General features: G+C 39.6%; 1 protein-coding gene across 2 annotated transcripts in view; it reads right to left on the bottom strand.

Annotated features, from left to right (window-relative positions):
- Window positions 1-18292, bottom strand: part of ZNF804A (zinc finger protein 804A) — a 234693-nt gene that overhangs the window by 164194 nt on the left and 52207 nt on the right. The window contains exon 2 of one of the 2 annotated variants that reach the window (XM_073306100.1): window positions 16690-16845. The exons of the other annotated variant lie outside the window; for it this stretch is intronic. Coding sequence (XP_073162201.1) covers window positions 16690-16725 — 36 coding nt within the window. The 5' untranslated portion in view covers window positions 16726-16845. The remainder of the gene's footprint in view (window positions 1-16689; window positions 16846-18292) is intronic. 2 annotated transcript variants of the gene reach the window in all.

Here is an 18292-nt window from a genome sequence, read left to right as displayed (position 1 = left end):
TACAGGCCTTAGCAATTCTGTATTTCTTCCCTGCCTTGATGGCATCACTACTCCTTGCTGGTGGAAGTCACCCAGGAGATGGGGCTCGCTGTCTAGGATTATGCTCGTGAGGATAGCCTAATTTTAGGAGGGAAATCAGGCCACAATGAGTAACCATCTCCTGATCTCATTCCTGCAGACCCACAGAGCAGTGTGCACAGAGGGAGGCTTAAGTAGGTCAGTAGGCTAAGAAAGACCATGCTGCAGAGCTGATACTGCTAATCTTCTTCACTCTCCAGCCCAGTTGTAAAAGTAGAACGAAACCAATCACCATCCCCTCTACTTACATCGAAGCAGAAAGGATACATGGAATTAGCATAGATGGTCCAAGGCATCAATTATGCATGTTGCCACTACATACACAAGCACCATTTAACTATGCCATTAAATAACTGCCATGTTATCTAAGTAATTATATACATCCCATCACTGTAATAAGTGAATGTCAGGGGTGGCCCCCAGAATTGAATCCCAGACACGCTTATTCTCCCTGGTATAGAGTTGAGCTGTGGTGCAGGAGAAAATCTAGTGCACAGAGTCTGAGGAGGGATAGTGCAAAGATCAAAATTTTTAGGCTGTACTCAGCACAGATCTAAACTAGAACCTCAAGATTCTTTGGGAATGAATAAAGGCAATGTAGCATCTCTTGTTATGAAAAAGATATTCATTAGTATTGAATGCACTCTTAGTTGGTCAAAATAGATGTGATTGTTTAGTGGATTTTTCAGTGAGTAATTAAATACACTTCTGGGAAATTCAATAACATTGCAGACTGTAGTCTGAAGCTGTAAATTTTCTGAACTTTTTGGAAGATATAGGGAGGAGATAAGGTACTGCTGATAAATCCTCAGGGCTGCCACAAAACCAGAGTCAGATGTCAGAACCTATAAATTTCCAGAGACGGCGCCTCAGACTAATGTTTTTTGGTGCATCGTCATGAATTATTTCTGCTGTGTAGTTTTGTCTCCTTGCGCACACCATGAGGACTGAACAGATTCTTGTGGGTACCAACAGTAGGCTTGCATCTGTGATGAAGCTCTCCAGGGATCCTCTGCAAGTCTGCTGTAAATTCAAACACATGGTGCTAGTACTGAGGGCAGTAGATGCCTCGCCAAAATAGAAGACTATGATGTTTCTCAAAACATAAAAATGAGTGCTGACTCGGTACCTGTAAAATAATGCTACCACTAATTGCCATGCACTAGATAAAATCATTTAACCCTGCGCTTTGCGCTGGTACTGCGTTATAACATTTAATCTTTCACACACATTATCTGGCTTTTAAATTACCTTTTTCTACCCAATTTTATTTGTAAAGAACTAGGAAATTAATTACATATAAATGGTGAAGGCTCCCAAAGGAGACTTAGGCTCAGCATTGCAATGCCTGACTTTAGGCACCCTGCCACCTAGAGGAATGCTCAACCCTGAGTTAGGGGCCCAGGGCATCTATACAAGGAACGGGGAGACTCCAGCCCCTAAAAATGGGATTCACAAAAGCAAGTGAGCTGAGTGGGCACTGTCTAAATTAGCTAGGAGGATGTGCCAAGGAGAGGGGTGTGGCTCAAAGAGACTGAAGTGCCTAACTCTGGGCCAGAGGGAGGCGCCTGTCTCTGCTTGGGATGCTTAGCCATGACTGCTCTCTTGGAGTTAGGCACCTCAGCCCGATCAGCCCTTTTTCACAAACAGTAGTGCTGGTGCAACTGCTACTCCCCATATCCGTCCCATATCCCAGTGGTTAGAACAGTTATGTAGGATGTGGGGGGCCTGGATTCAAATCCTCACTTTGCCTGATGTGAAGGAGGGCCGTGAACCCAGGTTTCCCACAGTAGTGCCCTAACCACAGGGTGAAGAAGGGGCCTCCATCTTGCCTTTTGAAACTGTTCCACTTTGTATGAAATAATTAAATACTCATTGTTCCAGAGAGAGTGACCGGGACTCTATAGCTTAGTGGTCAGGACACTCTCCTGGAAGAAGACCCAGGTTCCAGTCCTCCTGCTCCCATGGCTATTCAAGTATTTCTATGTCGGGTTTCATGCTGTCCTCAGATGCGTAAAAGACTCCCGTTTACTTCAACAGGACACAGACATGATTCTGAAAGCAAAATTCAGTTGTTACCTCTTAATCTCCCACCCACCCACAAATGATCCACTTCATTCTTTAATTTGTATGATTATCAAAATATTGTTTGATTAACAAAGGGTCTAACAAACATATACATATTTAAATTTAACTCTTAATCTCCTTTAACATATCCCATTGCACCCTGACACACAATAACAGAGCACACAGAAATGCTGATAGCATTCTTTATAGATCATTCCAATGCAGAGCCTAAACGTAAAAGGTCAAATTTGTCCCAAGCATAAATTCCAGTAAAGTATCTCAATCCAATACACCAAGAGGAATTTGGCCCAGTATGCTAGACAGGAAGGAGATGAAGTGCCATGTTGAATTATCAGTTTCCTGGATTGCATATATGTACAGAAATACTAATTTTGAACATAGACTGGCTTATTCACTCTTTGTATAGTAATATTAAAAAACAAACTGTTTACTATGGAATTGTCAGAACATTAAACCTAATGTACCAAATTCTCCCTTGAGGTGAGATGCCTTGTACCGCACTGCCAGAGTAATCCAGATGTAAAGTCAATTAACCATTCCAAGGAGAAACAGCCCAATATTAGGGTAATTTTTCCAAGCTGTCACATCAGTATAGGATTATCTTTTGCTACTGCCCTCCCTGCTGCTGATATAACAAGGAGACGGTGACGTGGCTGGATTGCCCCTGTGCTACGCTGAATGCCAGGCAGGTTGTGATCCCTTGTCAGTACACCCTGGCACATGTTGGAGCAGCCCAAGAGATTAGTAATGCATAGAGAAGCACGAGGATCAAGGAAGTGAAAAGGTAAGCTTTTAGCCTCCTTTGCATACCAACCCTGACCTGTTGCAATCTGTGCATTTGACTGTACTAGAGGATCTGACCCAATGGCTGCTTGCAGTCATTGGTTACAATCTATCCTAATCTAGGGATTTTAAAAACACATCCTACTGACCGGGTTGAGAATAATCATCTTGTCAATTACATAAAAGCCACCTGACACAATAGACTGCGGGGGGGGGGGTGGTAATCTGAATTCTGAGTAGCATGGACTAATATATATAGCTCCCTTTATTTTAAAAAGTATACTGAAGAATCCAATGGCACAGATTTGCATTAAAAATAGAAAAGGAATGATGTGGGATTGCACAAGATACACAACTGTGTAAAATATGGCACACTGCATATAAACACAGGGATTAAATACAAAGCAAAACAATTCTGAATAGATTTCTCCCAATAACTTTTGAAACTTTAAGCTTCAAATTTGCCTTTATGATGTTCTTACTGTTATACATGTATAACGTTTATAACATGGATACATGTGCCAAGAATACAATTTATTTCCTTTTATATAAAAGTGATCTTTAATCAGATATATAATGAAATCTGTATATTCAAGGAATTGTTCTATTATTGCAGCTGTTAAATTCAGAGACCAAGTTTTTCAAACTGCGTGTACACATTTGCGTGTACCAAAGCTCTGACATGTATATACACATTGGGTGAATTGGTGTGCACAAAAAAAGTGCACACATCTGTAAAAATATGAGTTTGATGTTTTTGGACACTAAATATTTGAGAAAGGAGACACACACCAGGGTACCTCACATTATCTGAGAAAGCACAGTAATACATGTTGATCCAATTAGGAATTTGCAAGGTAACATTTACAACTCATTAATTGGAACAACCCCCAAATATTTATTTAATAAAACACCTGCTACAGGCCTGTAACATTTTCCTGAAGCCTTAATATGAATACGCTGCAAGTGTTTACAGTTCCCAGTGAGACTTACAGACTAAGCAGCCTGAAGATGATGGAAATATGAAGGCACATAAGGACACTTTTGGAAGTTTGAAGATTAATGGATTGTTATGGTGCAGACCAGCTAGCGCACTTGAACTCAAGTAGTGGATAATTTCTTCAGGAGAGAAATGAGTGGACAGAAGACTCATGATTAATACTTATCCTAATCTACTTTTATTTATAAATGAATCATTCCTGCACAGAGGTTTTTAACAGAGTGGGATTTAACAGTAAAGCAAGATAATTTGTGTTTGAATGCAGAGGCTGACAGCAAAGATTTCTCTCACTACATGCACTCAGACAGTCTCTGTCACATCAAAGCTCAGAGTCCCTTTCCATATGTAATCTTCATCTCTCAGCCTGAGAGAGTCCCTGGTTCTCATCAGAGCTGAAAATGCCCAGGCTTTTAAACTAGTTTTCGTAACTCGAGATAATATTTTTCAAATGTTATGCCACACTCACAATACTTTTCATATATTATATCCTCAGCTAGCCATGCCTAGGGTTACTAGTGTTGGGCTGCTTAAAAGCAATTTAAGAAGAAGACACATTCTTCATTATAGACAATGAATGATTTGTTTTTCTGTGGACAGCAGAGAAGATTTTTTTTTTTTGAGTGGGGTTGAAGGAAGGCACCGTAGGCTTTAATGAGCTGTGTGCAAGGGGAAGGGAGATGGATGGAGTATCCACTATTATAAAGAACCTTCTATGTCTCTCCCTATTCTGAAAGGGCCCACTAAATAGCTATATAGTTTGTGCTGCCTCCAACGAGCGGCTCTGCTGTAGCTTTTCAATATTGTTTTTACTTCATTTCACAAGAAGTTTTCTTTAGTAGCAGGACTCCTATAAAGTGTTCAGCAGAAAGAGCTAAATGTCTGCCCACTTTGGGGTAGTGACTGACTATAATCTTAAATGTAGATTACAATCAGTGTAATTCCTAATGCAGAGACAACCTTATTGTCACTTCCTGATTTGGAATGCTTTGCTTTGTGTATTGCTTTTTTTTTTTTTTAATGTAGGAGTTTTGCTTGTTTAGTATGGAACAAAAAATTGAATATGACCTTAATGTAATTACTTAGTCCTTTAAAAAACAACATCCATTTAAATGAACCTTCCTGATGGGCAGATAATTTGGAGATTCTTGGACTCTCTGAAACATTCATTTATAAACATTCACTTTTTTATTTTAATACACAGAAACATCAATTAGTGCAGCTAGGAAATGCCTTATATTCAACACAGATCCTTTCTTCTCCCAGCTGAAAGGTGGGGGCTTGCACTGTCTGGGGAACTGAAATAGGGTAGGGAAATGAACACCTTCATTCTGAGGTGTCCTTTTATGTGACTCAATAAGCAAAATGTGTTTGAACTTCAGTGTTGTTTTAAAATAGAGTTACTGGCAACTACACAAAGACGACTGGTGATTAATTTAAATATGCTACTTGGCATCTTCAGCATAAACACAAAGTTTTTGCTGCCATATGGGTGATAACTTAAAATCGTAAGTTTTTGACATTATGCTTGCTTCAGTTTGACATGGTTAGATGATACCAGATGGTTCACTGAAGAGGGCATATTCTTTGTTTCTCAGACTGAGGAACCAAAAACATCTCTACGTTTTATCAGCTAAAGTATCGTGAAGTTGTAAAACAACAAAAAGCTGCACATTATAGTGAATCACCCAAGGGTTCACACCAAATTATAATGCTAACCTTGAGGATACCTTCCCATGTCTACTTAAGATAGGAGGTTGCCTAACAGAGGTGGTATTCATGAAGGTTTCACAACACAGTCGGCTGCATTAATGGGCCTCATTTAATGTGCTTCTGTTCATCAGAAAATGACCTAGTACACTGCTGAGAATAGTTACTCCTGTCTCATTCAGAGATGAGCACTGTAAAGCCATATATATTGTTGAAGCCCAAACTCACCTTCAGAAATATTAAACAAAAAACTGTTTTAGTACTTGAAGGAAAACAAAACCCAAAGAGTTAACAGCCCACATATATTATCAACAGGATAATCCCATGACAGATGTAGAAGCAAGACCCTCAGGAACCAGTACACAGTATCTGTGCAAGAGGTCTGCCAAAAGCTAGATATTGCTGTTGGAAAAACTATCTTTCAGATCTGCTAACAGCTGGGGGAGGAGAGTAGGAACTGGTCCTTTCCTTATCATATTAGGGTCGGGGGAAAGGTAGGAAGGAAGGAAAGAAAGAAAAAGTGACAGAGTGAGCAAATGGCACATTTCTTTCATAAATAATTTAAAATAATATTTTTAAAATAGTCCAAATACAACTATTTCATATTTCATTAAAGGGAAAAAGTAATTTTGAGGAACTAAATCCATTCAAGGATTCTTATTCTGAATGCCCGATACATAAATGTCAGCATTAGTATATATCCCTTTTCCATGGCATAGCTGTGCATGTTATTTGATACATAATCCAGTGAGCTTTTATTCTGCAACCACAATATGCAGGAGATCCAGATGGGCTAGTCCTGGAGGAAGTGAAGCAGTGATGAGGGAGCACAGCAAGTGTTATTCATGACACTAATTAGGTTGCATTTTAAAAGATGCTTTTTCTATATTTTTATGTCTTTCTTTGAAACTGTGTAAAAATCATTATGAAAAATTGAGGAATTAATTTTTGGATAGATTCCACATTTCCTTGTTTTCTGTATTTCCTTGCTTTTAGACATAAGCACAGGAGGAGTGGTTGGGGAATATGCATATACAAATGGGTTTAATTTTGAAAGCAAGCTACAATTAATTCTTCTCTCTGACCCCAAATTATACTAAAATTCTGTTATTTGTGGAAGCGTCATTCTCTAAATGGAGATGATGAATTTTGGCTTCACATCTAATTTAGATACATTTATCATTAATTTTCCACATTCTCCTTCCTAACCTTTTGTTCTGAGAAAGCCAAACTGTTACTGTAGTGTAATTATTAAGTAAAAGTGTCAGTATTCATTATTTCCTGTGAAAACTATCATTCAGAGTTGTTACCCATTTTAACCCACCAGATTTTAAGCATTGCCTTGGAAAAGATTATTCTGCTGTACAATACTCTGATGAGGATTTATTTTTCAATATTCACATTAAATAAAGGAACACAGTCACCGTATACCTATGTTGAATAATCTTACATAAACTACAGAATTCCATCATGTTAAGATGGAAGGGGGGGGGAGGAAACAGTCCAAATCAAGCACCAATATATACATAAGTAATTGCATGTTTTAAAAGAAGACTCAAACCTCTGAAAGACGCATTTATAAATCTCTCCCTTTTTCCCTTTTATGAGACTTCTTGCCACCATTTCCACCAGCAGTTGGGTCTTAACATTTAACATTCACAGAAGCTGACAAGCTTAGCAAATTCTTTTGGCTCTGGGTACTCATCTGCCATGAAAATCAGCTTGCATTTTTTTTTTTTATGTAACTGGTAGCTAAAAGGAGCTCCTTATCTCAATACATGAAATTAGGAAGACATGTTAGGGAACATAACTGGTTTTAACTGAGGAACTGGGGAGATTCTAGTAAGGGTCTGCTATTTATGAGAGATAAAAATTCAGATCTAGGGTGTTCCTCAGACTTCGTTTTTGTGGGAAGGAGTTATAAAAGAATTTTAATATACTGGTTGTTTGGGGTTGTGCTATATTCAAGGGAAACCATAAGAGTATGAGTGTGTAAGAATCAGAGATTGAAGGGTGGTTTGTTTGTTTTTTTGTTTGTTTGTTTGTTTTTTGGTAGGGGGGATATAGATTAAGCGTCTCTCAATAGCATAATTTGGAAAAGAAGCAAAGATGGAGGGGAATGGGGGAAGTGGAGTTGGACCATAGTGTTTGTTTTAAGAACAGAGAGATGATCATTCCAGAGAACTTCTTGGCATAGATAGCAGAAAGTATGAGAGGGATCATTCCAAAGCATGTTCTTTACAGAAGGATTAGGGATTGTCAAGGTTCCTCCCCCACTCTGAACTCTAGGGTACAGATGTGGGGACCTGCATGAAAAAACCTCCTAAGCTTATCTTTACCAGCTTAGGTCAAAACTTCCCCAAGGTACAAAATATTACACCCGTTATCCTTGGACTGGCCGCTACCACCACCAAACTAATACTGGTTACTGGGGAAGAGCTGTTTGGACGCGTCTTTCCCCCCAAAATACTTCCCAAAATCCTGCACCCCACTTCCTGGACAAGGTTTGGTAAAAAGCCTCACCAATTTGCCTAGGTGACTACAGACCCAGACCCTTGGATCTTAAGAACAATGAACAATCCTCCCAACACTTGCACCCCCCCCCCTTTCCTGGGAAATGTTGGATAAAAAGCCTCACCAATTTGCATAGGTGACCACAGACCCAAACCCTTGGATCTGAGAACAATGAAAAAGCATTCAGTTTCTTACAAGAAGACTTTTAATAAAAAATAGAAGTAAATAGAAATAAAGAAATTCCCCCTGTAAAATCAGGATGGTAGATATCTTACAGGGTAATTAGATTCAAAAACATAGAGAACCCCTCTAGGCAAAACCTTAAGTTACAAAAAAGATACACAGACAGAAATAGTTATTCTATTCAGCACAATTCTTTTCTCAGCCATTTAAAGAAATCATAATCTAACACATACCTAGCTAGATTACTTACTAAAAGTTCTAAGACTCCATTCCTGGTCTATCCCTGGCAAAGACCAGCATACAGACAGACACAAACCCTTTGTTTCTCTCCCTCCTCCCAGCTTTTGAAAGTATCTTGTCTCCTCATTGGTCATTTTGGTCAGGTGCCAGCGAGGTTACCTTTAGCTTCTTAACCCTTTACAGGTGAGAGGAGCTTTCCCCTGGCCAGGAGGGATTTCAAAGGGGTTTACCCTTCCCTTTATTTTTATGACAGGGATACTAAGGGAGGTAGGAAGAGGAAACCAGTTGTTGGGGCCCAGAGTATATAAGAATGTTATTACACAGTCTGACAAGATGAGTGAGGTAATATCTTTTCTTGAACCAACTTCTGCTGGTGAGAGAGACAAGCTTTTGAGTTTACACAGAGCTCTTCTTAGCTCTGTATGGCTCAAAAGCTTGTCTCTCTCACCAACAGAAGTTGGTCCAAGAAAAGATATTACCTCACCCACCTTGTCTCTCCAATATCCTGGGACCAACATGTCTACAACTATATTTCATACATTACATAGTCTGGATTTCTACTGCTGTTAATATAAATCAAGATTTTTGGCACCATAATAGTTATTAGGCTGAGGGGAAAGGGCAGGAATCAGGAAATATTTGCAATGGATATCACTTTCAATATACACCATGAGTGAAAGTCATCCCTGTGCAGTTAGCAAGGCTGAATGTAGAGTTTAAGTGATGCATAAGACTTGTGCCAGCCCTCTGTGAATTGAGCCCTGTGAGCAAAAACAATACCTCCTCCATCCATAATGATACAGCTGCAACATGACAACATTTTGCAGTGTTGTCCTGGAGAATTCCTTGCGATTTTCATATTATAATGTATTTCAAGGATGAACCTTTTTATTTATTTATTTACATATGTACAACCACATTTCCCACTCCCAATCTGATATAAATTCCCAGAAATACAGAGATATTTACTCTATATTTACATTGAGATCTTCAGAAGTGCTCAGCACTGGTATCATTCCGCTTCTTCTGAAGTCAACAGAGGCCACTGGGAGCAAAGTGAAGCCAATACTGAGCAGTTTTAAAAATCCTAGCCTTACTGCCATAAACTAGAAGGGCTCTGTAGAGCAGCTTTTACAGGATCATTCATGAAGATACTGCTCCTTTCTTAAATTAGATCTGATTTTGGAGGAAACAGATGAAAGCACTAAGGGCTCAATCTGGCAAGACATCTTTTCCAAAGCACTGAGTTTGTGGGAGTTGAGGGTGCTTAATACCTTACTAAATGTTCTTGGAATTTCACAGATTCAGGCCCTAAATGTGGAAAGAGAGATGCTCTGAGTGCTATGGAGGCACCTGGTAGTGAGTGACTCAATAGTTAGGGTAGCATTCCAAAATCAGCTTAAAATAGAACATAGGAAAGTGATCAGGAACAGTCAGCATGGATTCACCAAGGGCAAGTCATGCCTGTCTGATCTAATTGCCTTCTATGACGAGATAACTGGCTCTGTGGATAAGGGGAAAGCAATGGACGTGTTGTTCCTTGACTTTAGCGAAGTTTTTGACATGGTCTCCCACAGTATTCTTGCCAGCAAGTTAAAGAAGTATGGGCTGGATGAATGGACTATAAGGTGGATAGAAAGCTGGCTAGATTGTCGGGCTCAACGGATAGTGATCAATGGCTCCATGTCTAGCTGGCAGCCGGTATCAAATGGAGTGCCCCAAGGGTCGGTCCTCGGGCTGGTTTTGTTCATTATCTTCATAAATGATCTGGAGGATGGTGTGGATTGCACCCTCAGCAAGTTTGCAGATGACACTAAACTGGGAGGAGAGGTAGATACGCTGGAGGGTAGGGATAGGATACAGAGGGCCCTAGACAAATTAGAGGATTGGGCCAAAAGAAATCTGATGAGGTTCAACAAGGACAAGTGCAGAGTCCTGCACTTAGGACGGAAGAATCCCATGCACCGCTACAGATTAGGGACCGAATGGCTCGGGCAGCAGTTCTCCAGAAAAGGACCTTGGGGTTACAGTGGACGAGAAGCTGGATATGAGTCAACAGTGTGCCCTTGTTGCCAAGAAGGCCAATGGCATTTTGGGATGTATAGGTAGGGGCACTGCCAGCGGATCGAGGGACATGATCGTTCCCCTCTATTCGACATTGCTGAGGCCTCATCTGGCGTACTGTGTCCAGTTTTGGGCCCCAAACTACAAGAAGGATGTGGGAAAATTGAAAGAGTCCGGCAAAGGGCAACAAAAATGATTAGGGGACTGGAACACATGACTTATGAGGAGAGGCTGAGGGAACTGGGATTGTCTAGTCTGCAGAAGAGAAGAATGAGGGGGGATTTGATAGCTGCTTTCAACTACCTGAAAGGGGGTTCCAAAGAGAATGGATCTAGACTGTTCTCAGTGGTAGCAGATGACACAAGAAGGAGAAATAGTCTCAAGTTGCAGTGGGGGAGGTTTAGGTTGGATAATAGGAAAAACTTTTTCATTAGGAGGGTGGTGAAACACTGGAATGCGTTACCTAGGGAGGTGGTGGAATCTCCTTCCTTAGAGGTTTGTAAGGTCAGGCTTGACAAAGCCCTGCCTGGGATGATTTAGTTGGGGATTGGTCCTGCTTTGAGCAGGGGGTTGGACTAGATGACCTCCTGAGGTCCCTTCCAACCCTGATATTCTATGATTCTATGATATATCCCTGTTTTATTTTGTTTCAAATGTGGGTGGCCAACTGGTGTGAAATTTCCTGCAGGATTAGTTTTTAAGCCCTTTGAAATGTATGTGCATTTTTGGTTCCTTTCTCAATTTTTTTATAGGAATTCTTGTATTTGGACTCTAGCTGAACTTTTTCCTTGGCAGTCCTGCTTTTCATTGTTGACTGCTATCTCTAGATAATATGGTCTATCAACACAAAACTTGGTAGACAGGTGTATCCTGTGGAGAACTGGTGCAACAGGGATATTTTTCAAAAAATTGGATTTAGGGTAATTTTTAGCAGTTATTCACATTATAGCTTGATGTTTATGTGCTGTGCACACAAACATGTTTGATGAAAGTTCAGTGCACACAGACCTGATTGGCTGATTGGGACTCGGCGCACACAAGTCTGTTTGGGAGGGCCAGGAATACATAAAGCCTTCCCTGTCAGGAGCTACACTTTTCTGTCAGATTTTATCCTACCTCAGAGAAGGTTCATGTGCAGCTGCTGACTGGTGAGGGGTTCATAAGCTTCTTGCAACAGATAAAATATTCTGTCAGTAGCTGCACCACTCTGTATAAGCTCACATTCTCCCAGTTTATCCAATTTTTAGCCCCCAATTAAGAATTAAAAAACCCTAGGAGAGAGTAATGCATACAAAATTCTGTTGTGAAGTGGGTAGGTTTTTTTAAAGTGTGTATGAACCCTAACAAACCTGTAAAAATAAGGAAATGAAATATTAAGTCACTTACGAGTTCAGACCTTCTGCTCCTCCACCCATGAGCATACACCTTAGTATTACCCCACCACTATACATCACAGGACCTGTACCACTACATCCACTCCTATCCCCTAGGGATGTTTGCTTTCCATCACTAACATTAACTGCCATTCTGCACACAACCCTTTACCAAACTACTTTTCCAACACAACACCAAACATGCACAACTAATAATTTTGGCTGGGGGGTGGAGGGAAGAGGAGATATAACTTGGGAAGGGGTGTGGGCAGAAGGGCAAAAAGAAGGGGAAGAATTAAGGTGGTGAAGCTGCAGGGAAACTCTCCATGAGCCAAAAGCCCAAATGCCTTATAGCCCCCACCAGAAGGGGAGTATATCAGGGCAGGGAAGGATGGTGCTTGTATGTTGGAGATAAGCTAGACCATGGTGTGTAAAGAAAAAGGCACATTCTCTTTCCTTTCCCAAAACACCTGGCAATAAAAATCTGACAGACACTTATGCATGTGTGTAACTTTTTTCACATTCATAATCCATATAATGACAAAGCCCCAAATTTACAACAGGATACATTTACCTTATGTAGATGCAAAACTATTACAGCTGCATGGAATTTTTTTTTTACAACAAAATCATTTTTGACAACATTTCCTGAATAAAATATTTTGTGGAACCATTTGTTTGATTCAAAGTGTTCTCTCTGTGTGTTTTTAAATGAAAAAAAAAAAAAAGAAACCAACACATTTGTTTTCAATAAAAAAGTTTGCTTTTCAAAACCAACTTTATTTTTGAAAACAGACTTCATTTTTAAAATCCAGAAATTTGCAAACATTTTCAAAAAAAATTGTGTAAATGGAAATTTTTTATCCGAAGTACTTACCAATTTCTGACCTGTTCCAGTAATTGCCTTCTTGAATTCAATAAAATGAGCCAAGCGGTCTTTCATTTTAAGTTAAATTATTTCACAGAATTGCAAGGAAACTTATTCAACAAAACTTTTTAATTAAAAAAAATCATAAACAGTCAGTTGACAATCATTATTTTATCAATTTGTTCATAATGCTTTATCCATCATAATGAGTTTCTCCAGAGTACTAAAAAGAAAGTTTATGGCCTGAAGCAAATGAACAATTTTTAAACTCTTGAGACATTTTGTATTGAAGTAAACATAAATGAGAAAGTAAAACATTAGAAAAACAAACATAGAACATAAACAAATTACATACAATGGACAAAATATTAATTCAATTTTCAAACCTGGTTAATTGTTAATACTGTGCCAGAAACATATTTAGGGGCCTTGGATGCATCCAGCAGACTCCCCATAAACCCAATGCAGTTGCATGGAGGAAGGGGAGGGCTATACAGCCTGTACCTCGCTATTCCCCGGCATGAGGGCAAGGAGTAGGCTAAGATGGACAAAGGCCAGTATAACTGAGCTGGGATGGGGCAGTAATGGCTGTTATCTGCTTCTGGTGAGGGCAAGCTGTAGATTATTTCTCCCAGAAACACAGGTGGATTACCTGCCATCCTTTACACAGAGATTGATTACAGGCATAATCTAGTCCTGAATTTTTTTTAGACAGTGTATTAGATCTCTGTGCTACTAAAAGGGAATCAAGTCTTATGGATGGGCACTGTGAAACAGAGAAAATTATATATTATATATATGGATGTGATGGTGTTAACAAAACGTAAAAATGATTGAAGTTTATTAAAATTATTTATGAAAATTCATGACGTCTCAGAGACGGCACATTCACTATGTAATGCAAAACATGCTATTGTTAAATGTGCTTTGCACCATATTTTTATCTAACAACAAAAGAGTTTGAATTCTGAAATCAATGCACAAGAGCTAAACTGTTGGCCATGTGAGCTGTTTTCTTATGTAGCACCCAAAACTACAATAGGCATTTAATTAAGCACTGAAAAAATGAATGTTCTGATTACCTAAGTGTTTACAAACTAAGAGCCTGACCATGTAAACACTTGCACAAGGGAGTAACTTTACCCATGGAAGAAGTTCTATTAAATTTCATGGAATTACTTATGCAAGTAAAACCTGTCAAGTGCTTTCAAGTGACAGCAATCTATATTTAAGGTAAGGTGTGACAAATAACAGCAACAAACAATATGGTGAAAATAGTGAGTAGGAAGAAATTGATTACAAAAGTAATGTCATGCTGTTTTCTAGGTTTGTTGAATGCATACCTTAGGGGCACCACCATATTAATACCAACCCACCCGAAAACATACATTAAAAGACTATTAAAGTTGCAAAGTGAAGCAGTCAAAAGTGCACTCCTCTTGAAAATGTGTTTGCTTTCAAGTTAAATAACGATAATAAACTGCTTTCCCTTAATATACAAATAGTAAGTCAATGCAGCTCCTTGTACAATGTGGAGTAGTTCTGAAGTACCACATGGAAAGTGCTTTCTACCACAATGTAACTAGAGAGAACCATGACCCAAAGATTATATAATGAGCAAAATAAACCTGCTATAGGTTTCTGGGCATAATGGGGCATATTGTGCCATTGATCTAGGTGCAGAACTCCTCATGGAAATCAACTGGGAGTTCAGCATTTAAAAAAAAAAGTACTTGACAAGATACAGTTCATACTGCAGTGGGCCTAATGAAATCAAGGACATCACTGTATTGTGGAGGAGGATTTTGGATATTTCCTTGTTTGATTTACTGAACAAAGGCAGTTTTGAATAAAATCTATAGAAGGTTCACATATTCAGAGATTCCAAGACCAGAAGGGACACATTGTGATCATCTCGTCTGACCTCCTGTACAAAACACAGGCCACAGAACTTCCCTAAAATAATTCCTAAAGCAGATCTTTTAGAAAAACATCCAATCTTGATTTTAAAATTATCAGTGATGGAGAATCCACCATTACCATTGGTAAATTGCTCCACTGCTTAATTAACTTTCTCTGTTAAAAATTTTATTCCTTATTTCCAGTCTGAATTTGTCTAACTTTAACTTTCAGCCATTGGATCATGGTATACCTTTATCTGCTAGACTGAAAAGCCCATTATTTAATATTTGTTCCCCATCGTAGATACTCAGACTGTAACTAAATCACTCCTTAACCTTCTCTTTGTTAACCAAATAGAGTGAGCTCCTGGAGTCTATCACTATAAGGCATGTTTTCTAATCCTTTTTAATCATGCTGGCAGCTCTTCTCTGAGTCCTTTCCAATTTATCAATACCTTTCTTGAATTGTGGGCACCAGAACTGGACATAGTATTCAACCAGCAGTCAAACCGGTGCCATATAATAAGCGTATTAGTGAACTAAACCTTGTAGTCCTAAAACATTTAATTATATAACCATCTAGGTTATTCCTAAATATCGTCTCCATCTGGATTGTGTGTGATATTTTGAAAAATGAAGAAAAAATTCCAGCTCTTGAGTCTTCTTGGGTGTCACTGTTTTGTGCAGGGATCTGCTGAATGCAAGTCACTGCTCAGCTGGGTTGCTTCTGAAATCTCAGTCCTAGCAGCAGAGAGTACTCAGTGAGGGCAAATTAAGGGGAGCATGGAGTCCACTTGAAACACACAAGCCTGGGAGCTGGTAAGATGAATGAGAAGGAAGAGACTCATCTGGGGCAGAGATCGAGAACCTGCACTCAAGCGTATCCGCTTGACAAGGCTTCCTTAAAGACTCAGGCTATGGCTACACTAGAGATCTTACAGCGGCACAGCTGCATCAGTGCATCACTGTAAGCTCTCTAATGTAGCTGCTCTAAGCTGATGGGCAACAGCTCTCCTGTTGGCTTAACTACTCTAGCCCCGGCAAGCAGTGGTCGCCATGCTGGTGGGAGAAGCTCTCCCACCGACATAGCACTGTCTACACTAGTGCTTAAACTGGCATAAATTATGTCTCTCAGAGGGGTGGCTAATTCAGCCACATATATTGATTTAAACTGTAGTGTAGCCATAGCCTCAATTTAAAAGGAATGATAGGGCTGAATGTAGCTGGGGAAAGAACACTTCCAGACTCTCCTCTGGCTGTGACAGGTCTCTGCTACAGCAAACAGTATCTACATGACTGCCAAGTATCTACCTGGAGAACCTGGGGCCTGATTCTTATCTCTCACTGGTTTTACAACTGTGTGTCTTCACTGATTTCACAGAGTTACTCCTGATGTTTACAAGCAGAAAGTGGAGGCCAGAATCCAGCCCTAAGACCAAATTGTTGAATTTATTTTTCAGAGCATCATTTACATACACTACAATTTGTGCATAAGAACATGCATATGAGTTTAATTTTTAATGAAGGTATACATACATTCCATACATATAATTAAAATGCTTGAGCTGGAACCACTACCCCGAAAAAATAAGGTCAACTCTCCACTGAATAGCACTATGACATGAACATCTGTCACTTAAACAAATGCCACCAAGTAAATCTACCTAAAGAATTCTATTATCCATACAGAATGGAGAACAGGGTTATATTTGCAGGTTTATGGAGTGACATCTGTTTGAATGACAGATGTCTGTGCCACAAGAGTGCTGTGCACACTTTGTTTTATTGCTGGAGTAATCTCTTCTAAAGGACTCCATACACTACTACAATAAATTAAGAATTCTTACTTTTATGATAGACTCTTTATATATTTTTTAAAATCTCACTTACCAGGGATTGTAGCTGTAAAATGTAAAAAATCTCCATACATTAAAGGCAGTCTGATGTATTTAGAGTCCTCATGTTATTTATGCCAAAGCTTAAATCCATGTGTTCAGATTTCATTATCTTGGTTTGAGTATGAGATTGCAAACAATTCATGCAAATCTGTAAAACATTCATTATAATTTGTATTAAAATTAAACCCTGCTTTAGGTATTTCCAATTTGGGAATATTTATTCTTTCTACTGTATGTTATACTAGTCCATAACAATACTTATCATTGTATTGAATTATCTACTGCAGTGGTTCCCAAACTTGCTCCGCTGCTTGTGCAGGGAAAGCCTCTGGTGGGCCAGGCTGGGCTGTTTACCTGCTGCATCCACAGGTTCAGCTGATCGCAGCTCCCAGTGGCCGTGGTTGGCTGCTCCAGGCCAATGGGAGCTGCTGGAAGTGGCGCGGGCCAAGGGATGTACTGGCCGCCGCTTTCTGCAGCCCCTATTTGCCTGGAGCAGCGATCAGCCGAACTTGCGGACGTGGCAGGTAACAAACTGGCCCGGCCCGCCAGGGGATTTCCCTGCACAAGTGGCGGAACAAGTTTGGGAACCACTGATCTACTGTATGATGGCCATTACACACACAGCACTCCTCTATCCTTAACTGAGCCTGTTGTGTGTCTACTAACTATATAGGTTATACTATACTATACTAACTACTAATTATATTGCTACACTAACTATATAGGATAGGTTTGTAATTTGTGTAGTGTCTTCGTATTATCTTCACGCTCAGATGCAATATCCTTGAATTTCTGCCTTAATAAGATCTTTAACACAGAAGGCTGTTATGTTCAATGGCAAAAAATATATTAACACAGAGTTAAGATTGCTTGGTAGCATGTCATTCCTTTGCAGAACATTGAGTTGAGCAAAACTCAAACTTCTGAAAACCAGAAAATGCATAGTTTAGGGTTCCCCATTCAACCTTAATTCTGCCCTCTTTCAGCAATGTCCCAATATACGCCTTTAATACATATAATTTATTCTGTCAATCCCACAGTTGCTGAAGTGTATAAGGTCTTCACCTCCTTTTACAATCTATTCATTCCCAGAATTCCTTCTAATATTATTAAAGGACAAAAAAGGGTGAAGGGAGGAGTTGCCCACACCACTTTTTCACTTTCCTCTTTGAGGAATGCCCCAATGTGTACATAGCACATACTCACACTGGGCCCTGGCACTATAGGATTTAGCAGGTTCCAGATGCTAGCATACATACACACTCACACTTAGTCAACCCCCCGCCCCATAAAGAATGCCCAACATGTACAATTTAAGAAGCATTTAAAAGCCTTTTACAACTCCCTTGCATTTACAGGATGCCATCTCAACCTACATTTTCTCTTAACCAACATTAAAGAATTGGAACCCTTTCACTTCTCTGCTGACAATAGCCTTTGAATAAAAAGCTTGTGCCCTCCTACTGACAAAACCTATACAATTATGCACTGAAATGATGCATACATATCCTGAAGGTACACATGCAGCTCTTCCCTTTGGTCACACACATCAAAGGGCGCAAAACATAGATCTCCTCCTATCATACGCACAACTG

The sequence above is a fragment of the Lepidochelys kempii genome, chromosome 11, assembly GCF_965140265.1.
Source record: "Lepidochelys kempii isolate rLepKem1 chromosome 11, rLepKem1.hap2, whole genome shotgun sequence".
NCBI lineage: Eukaryota > Metazoa > Chordata > Testudines > Cheloniidae > Lepidochelys > Lepidochelys kempii.
Note: the sequence above shows the minus strand (reverse complement) of the source record. Positions and strands in the feature narration are given on the sequence as shown.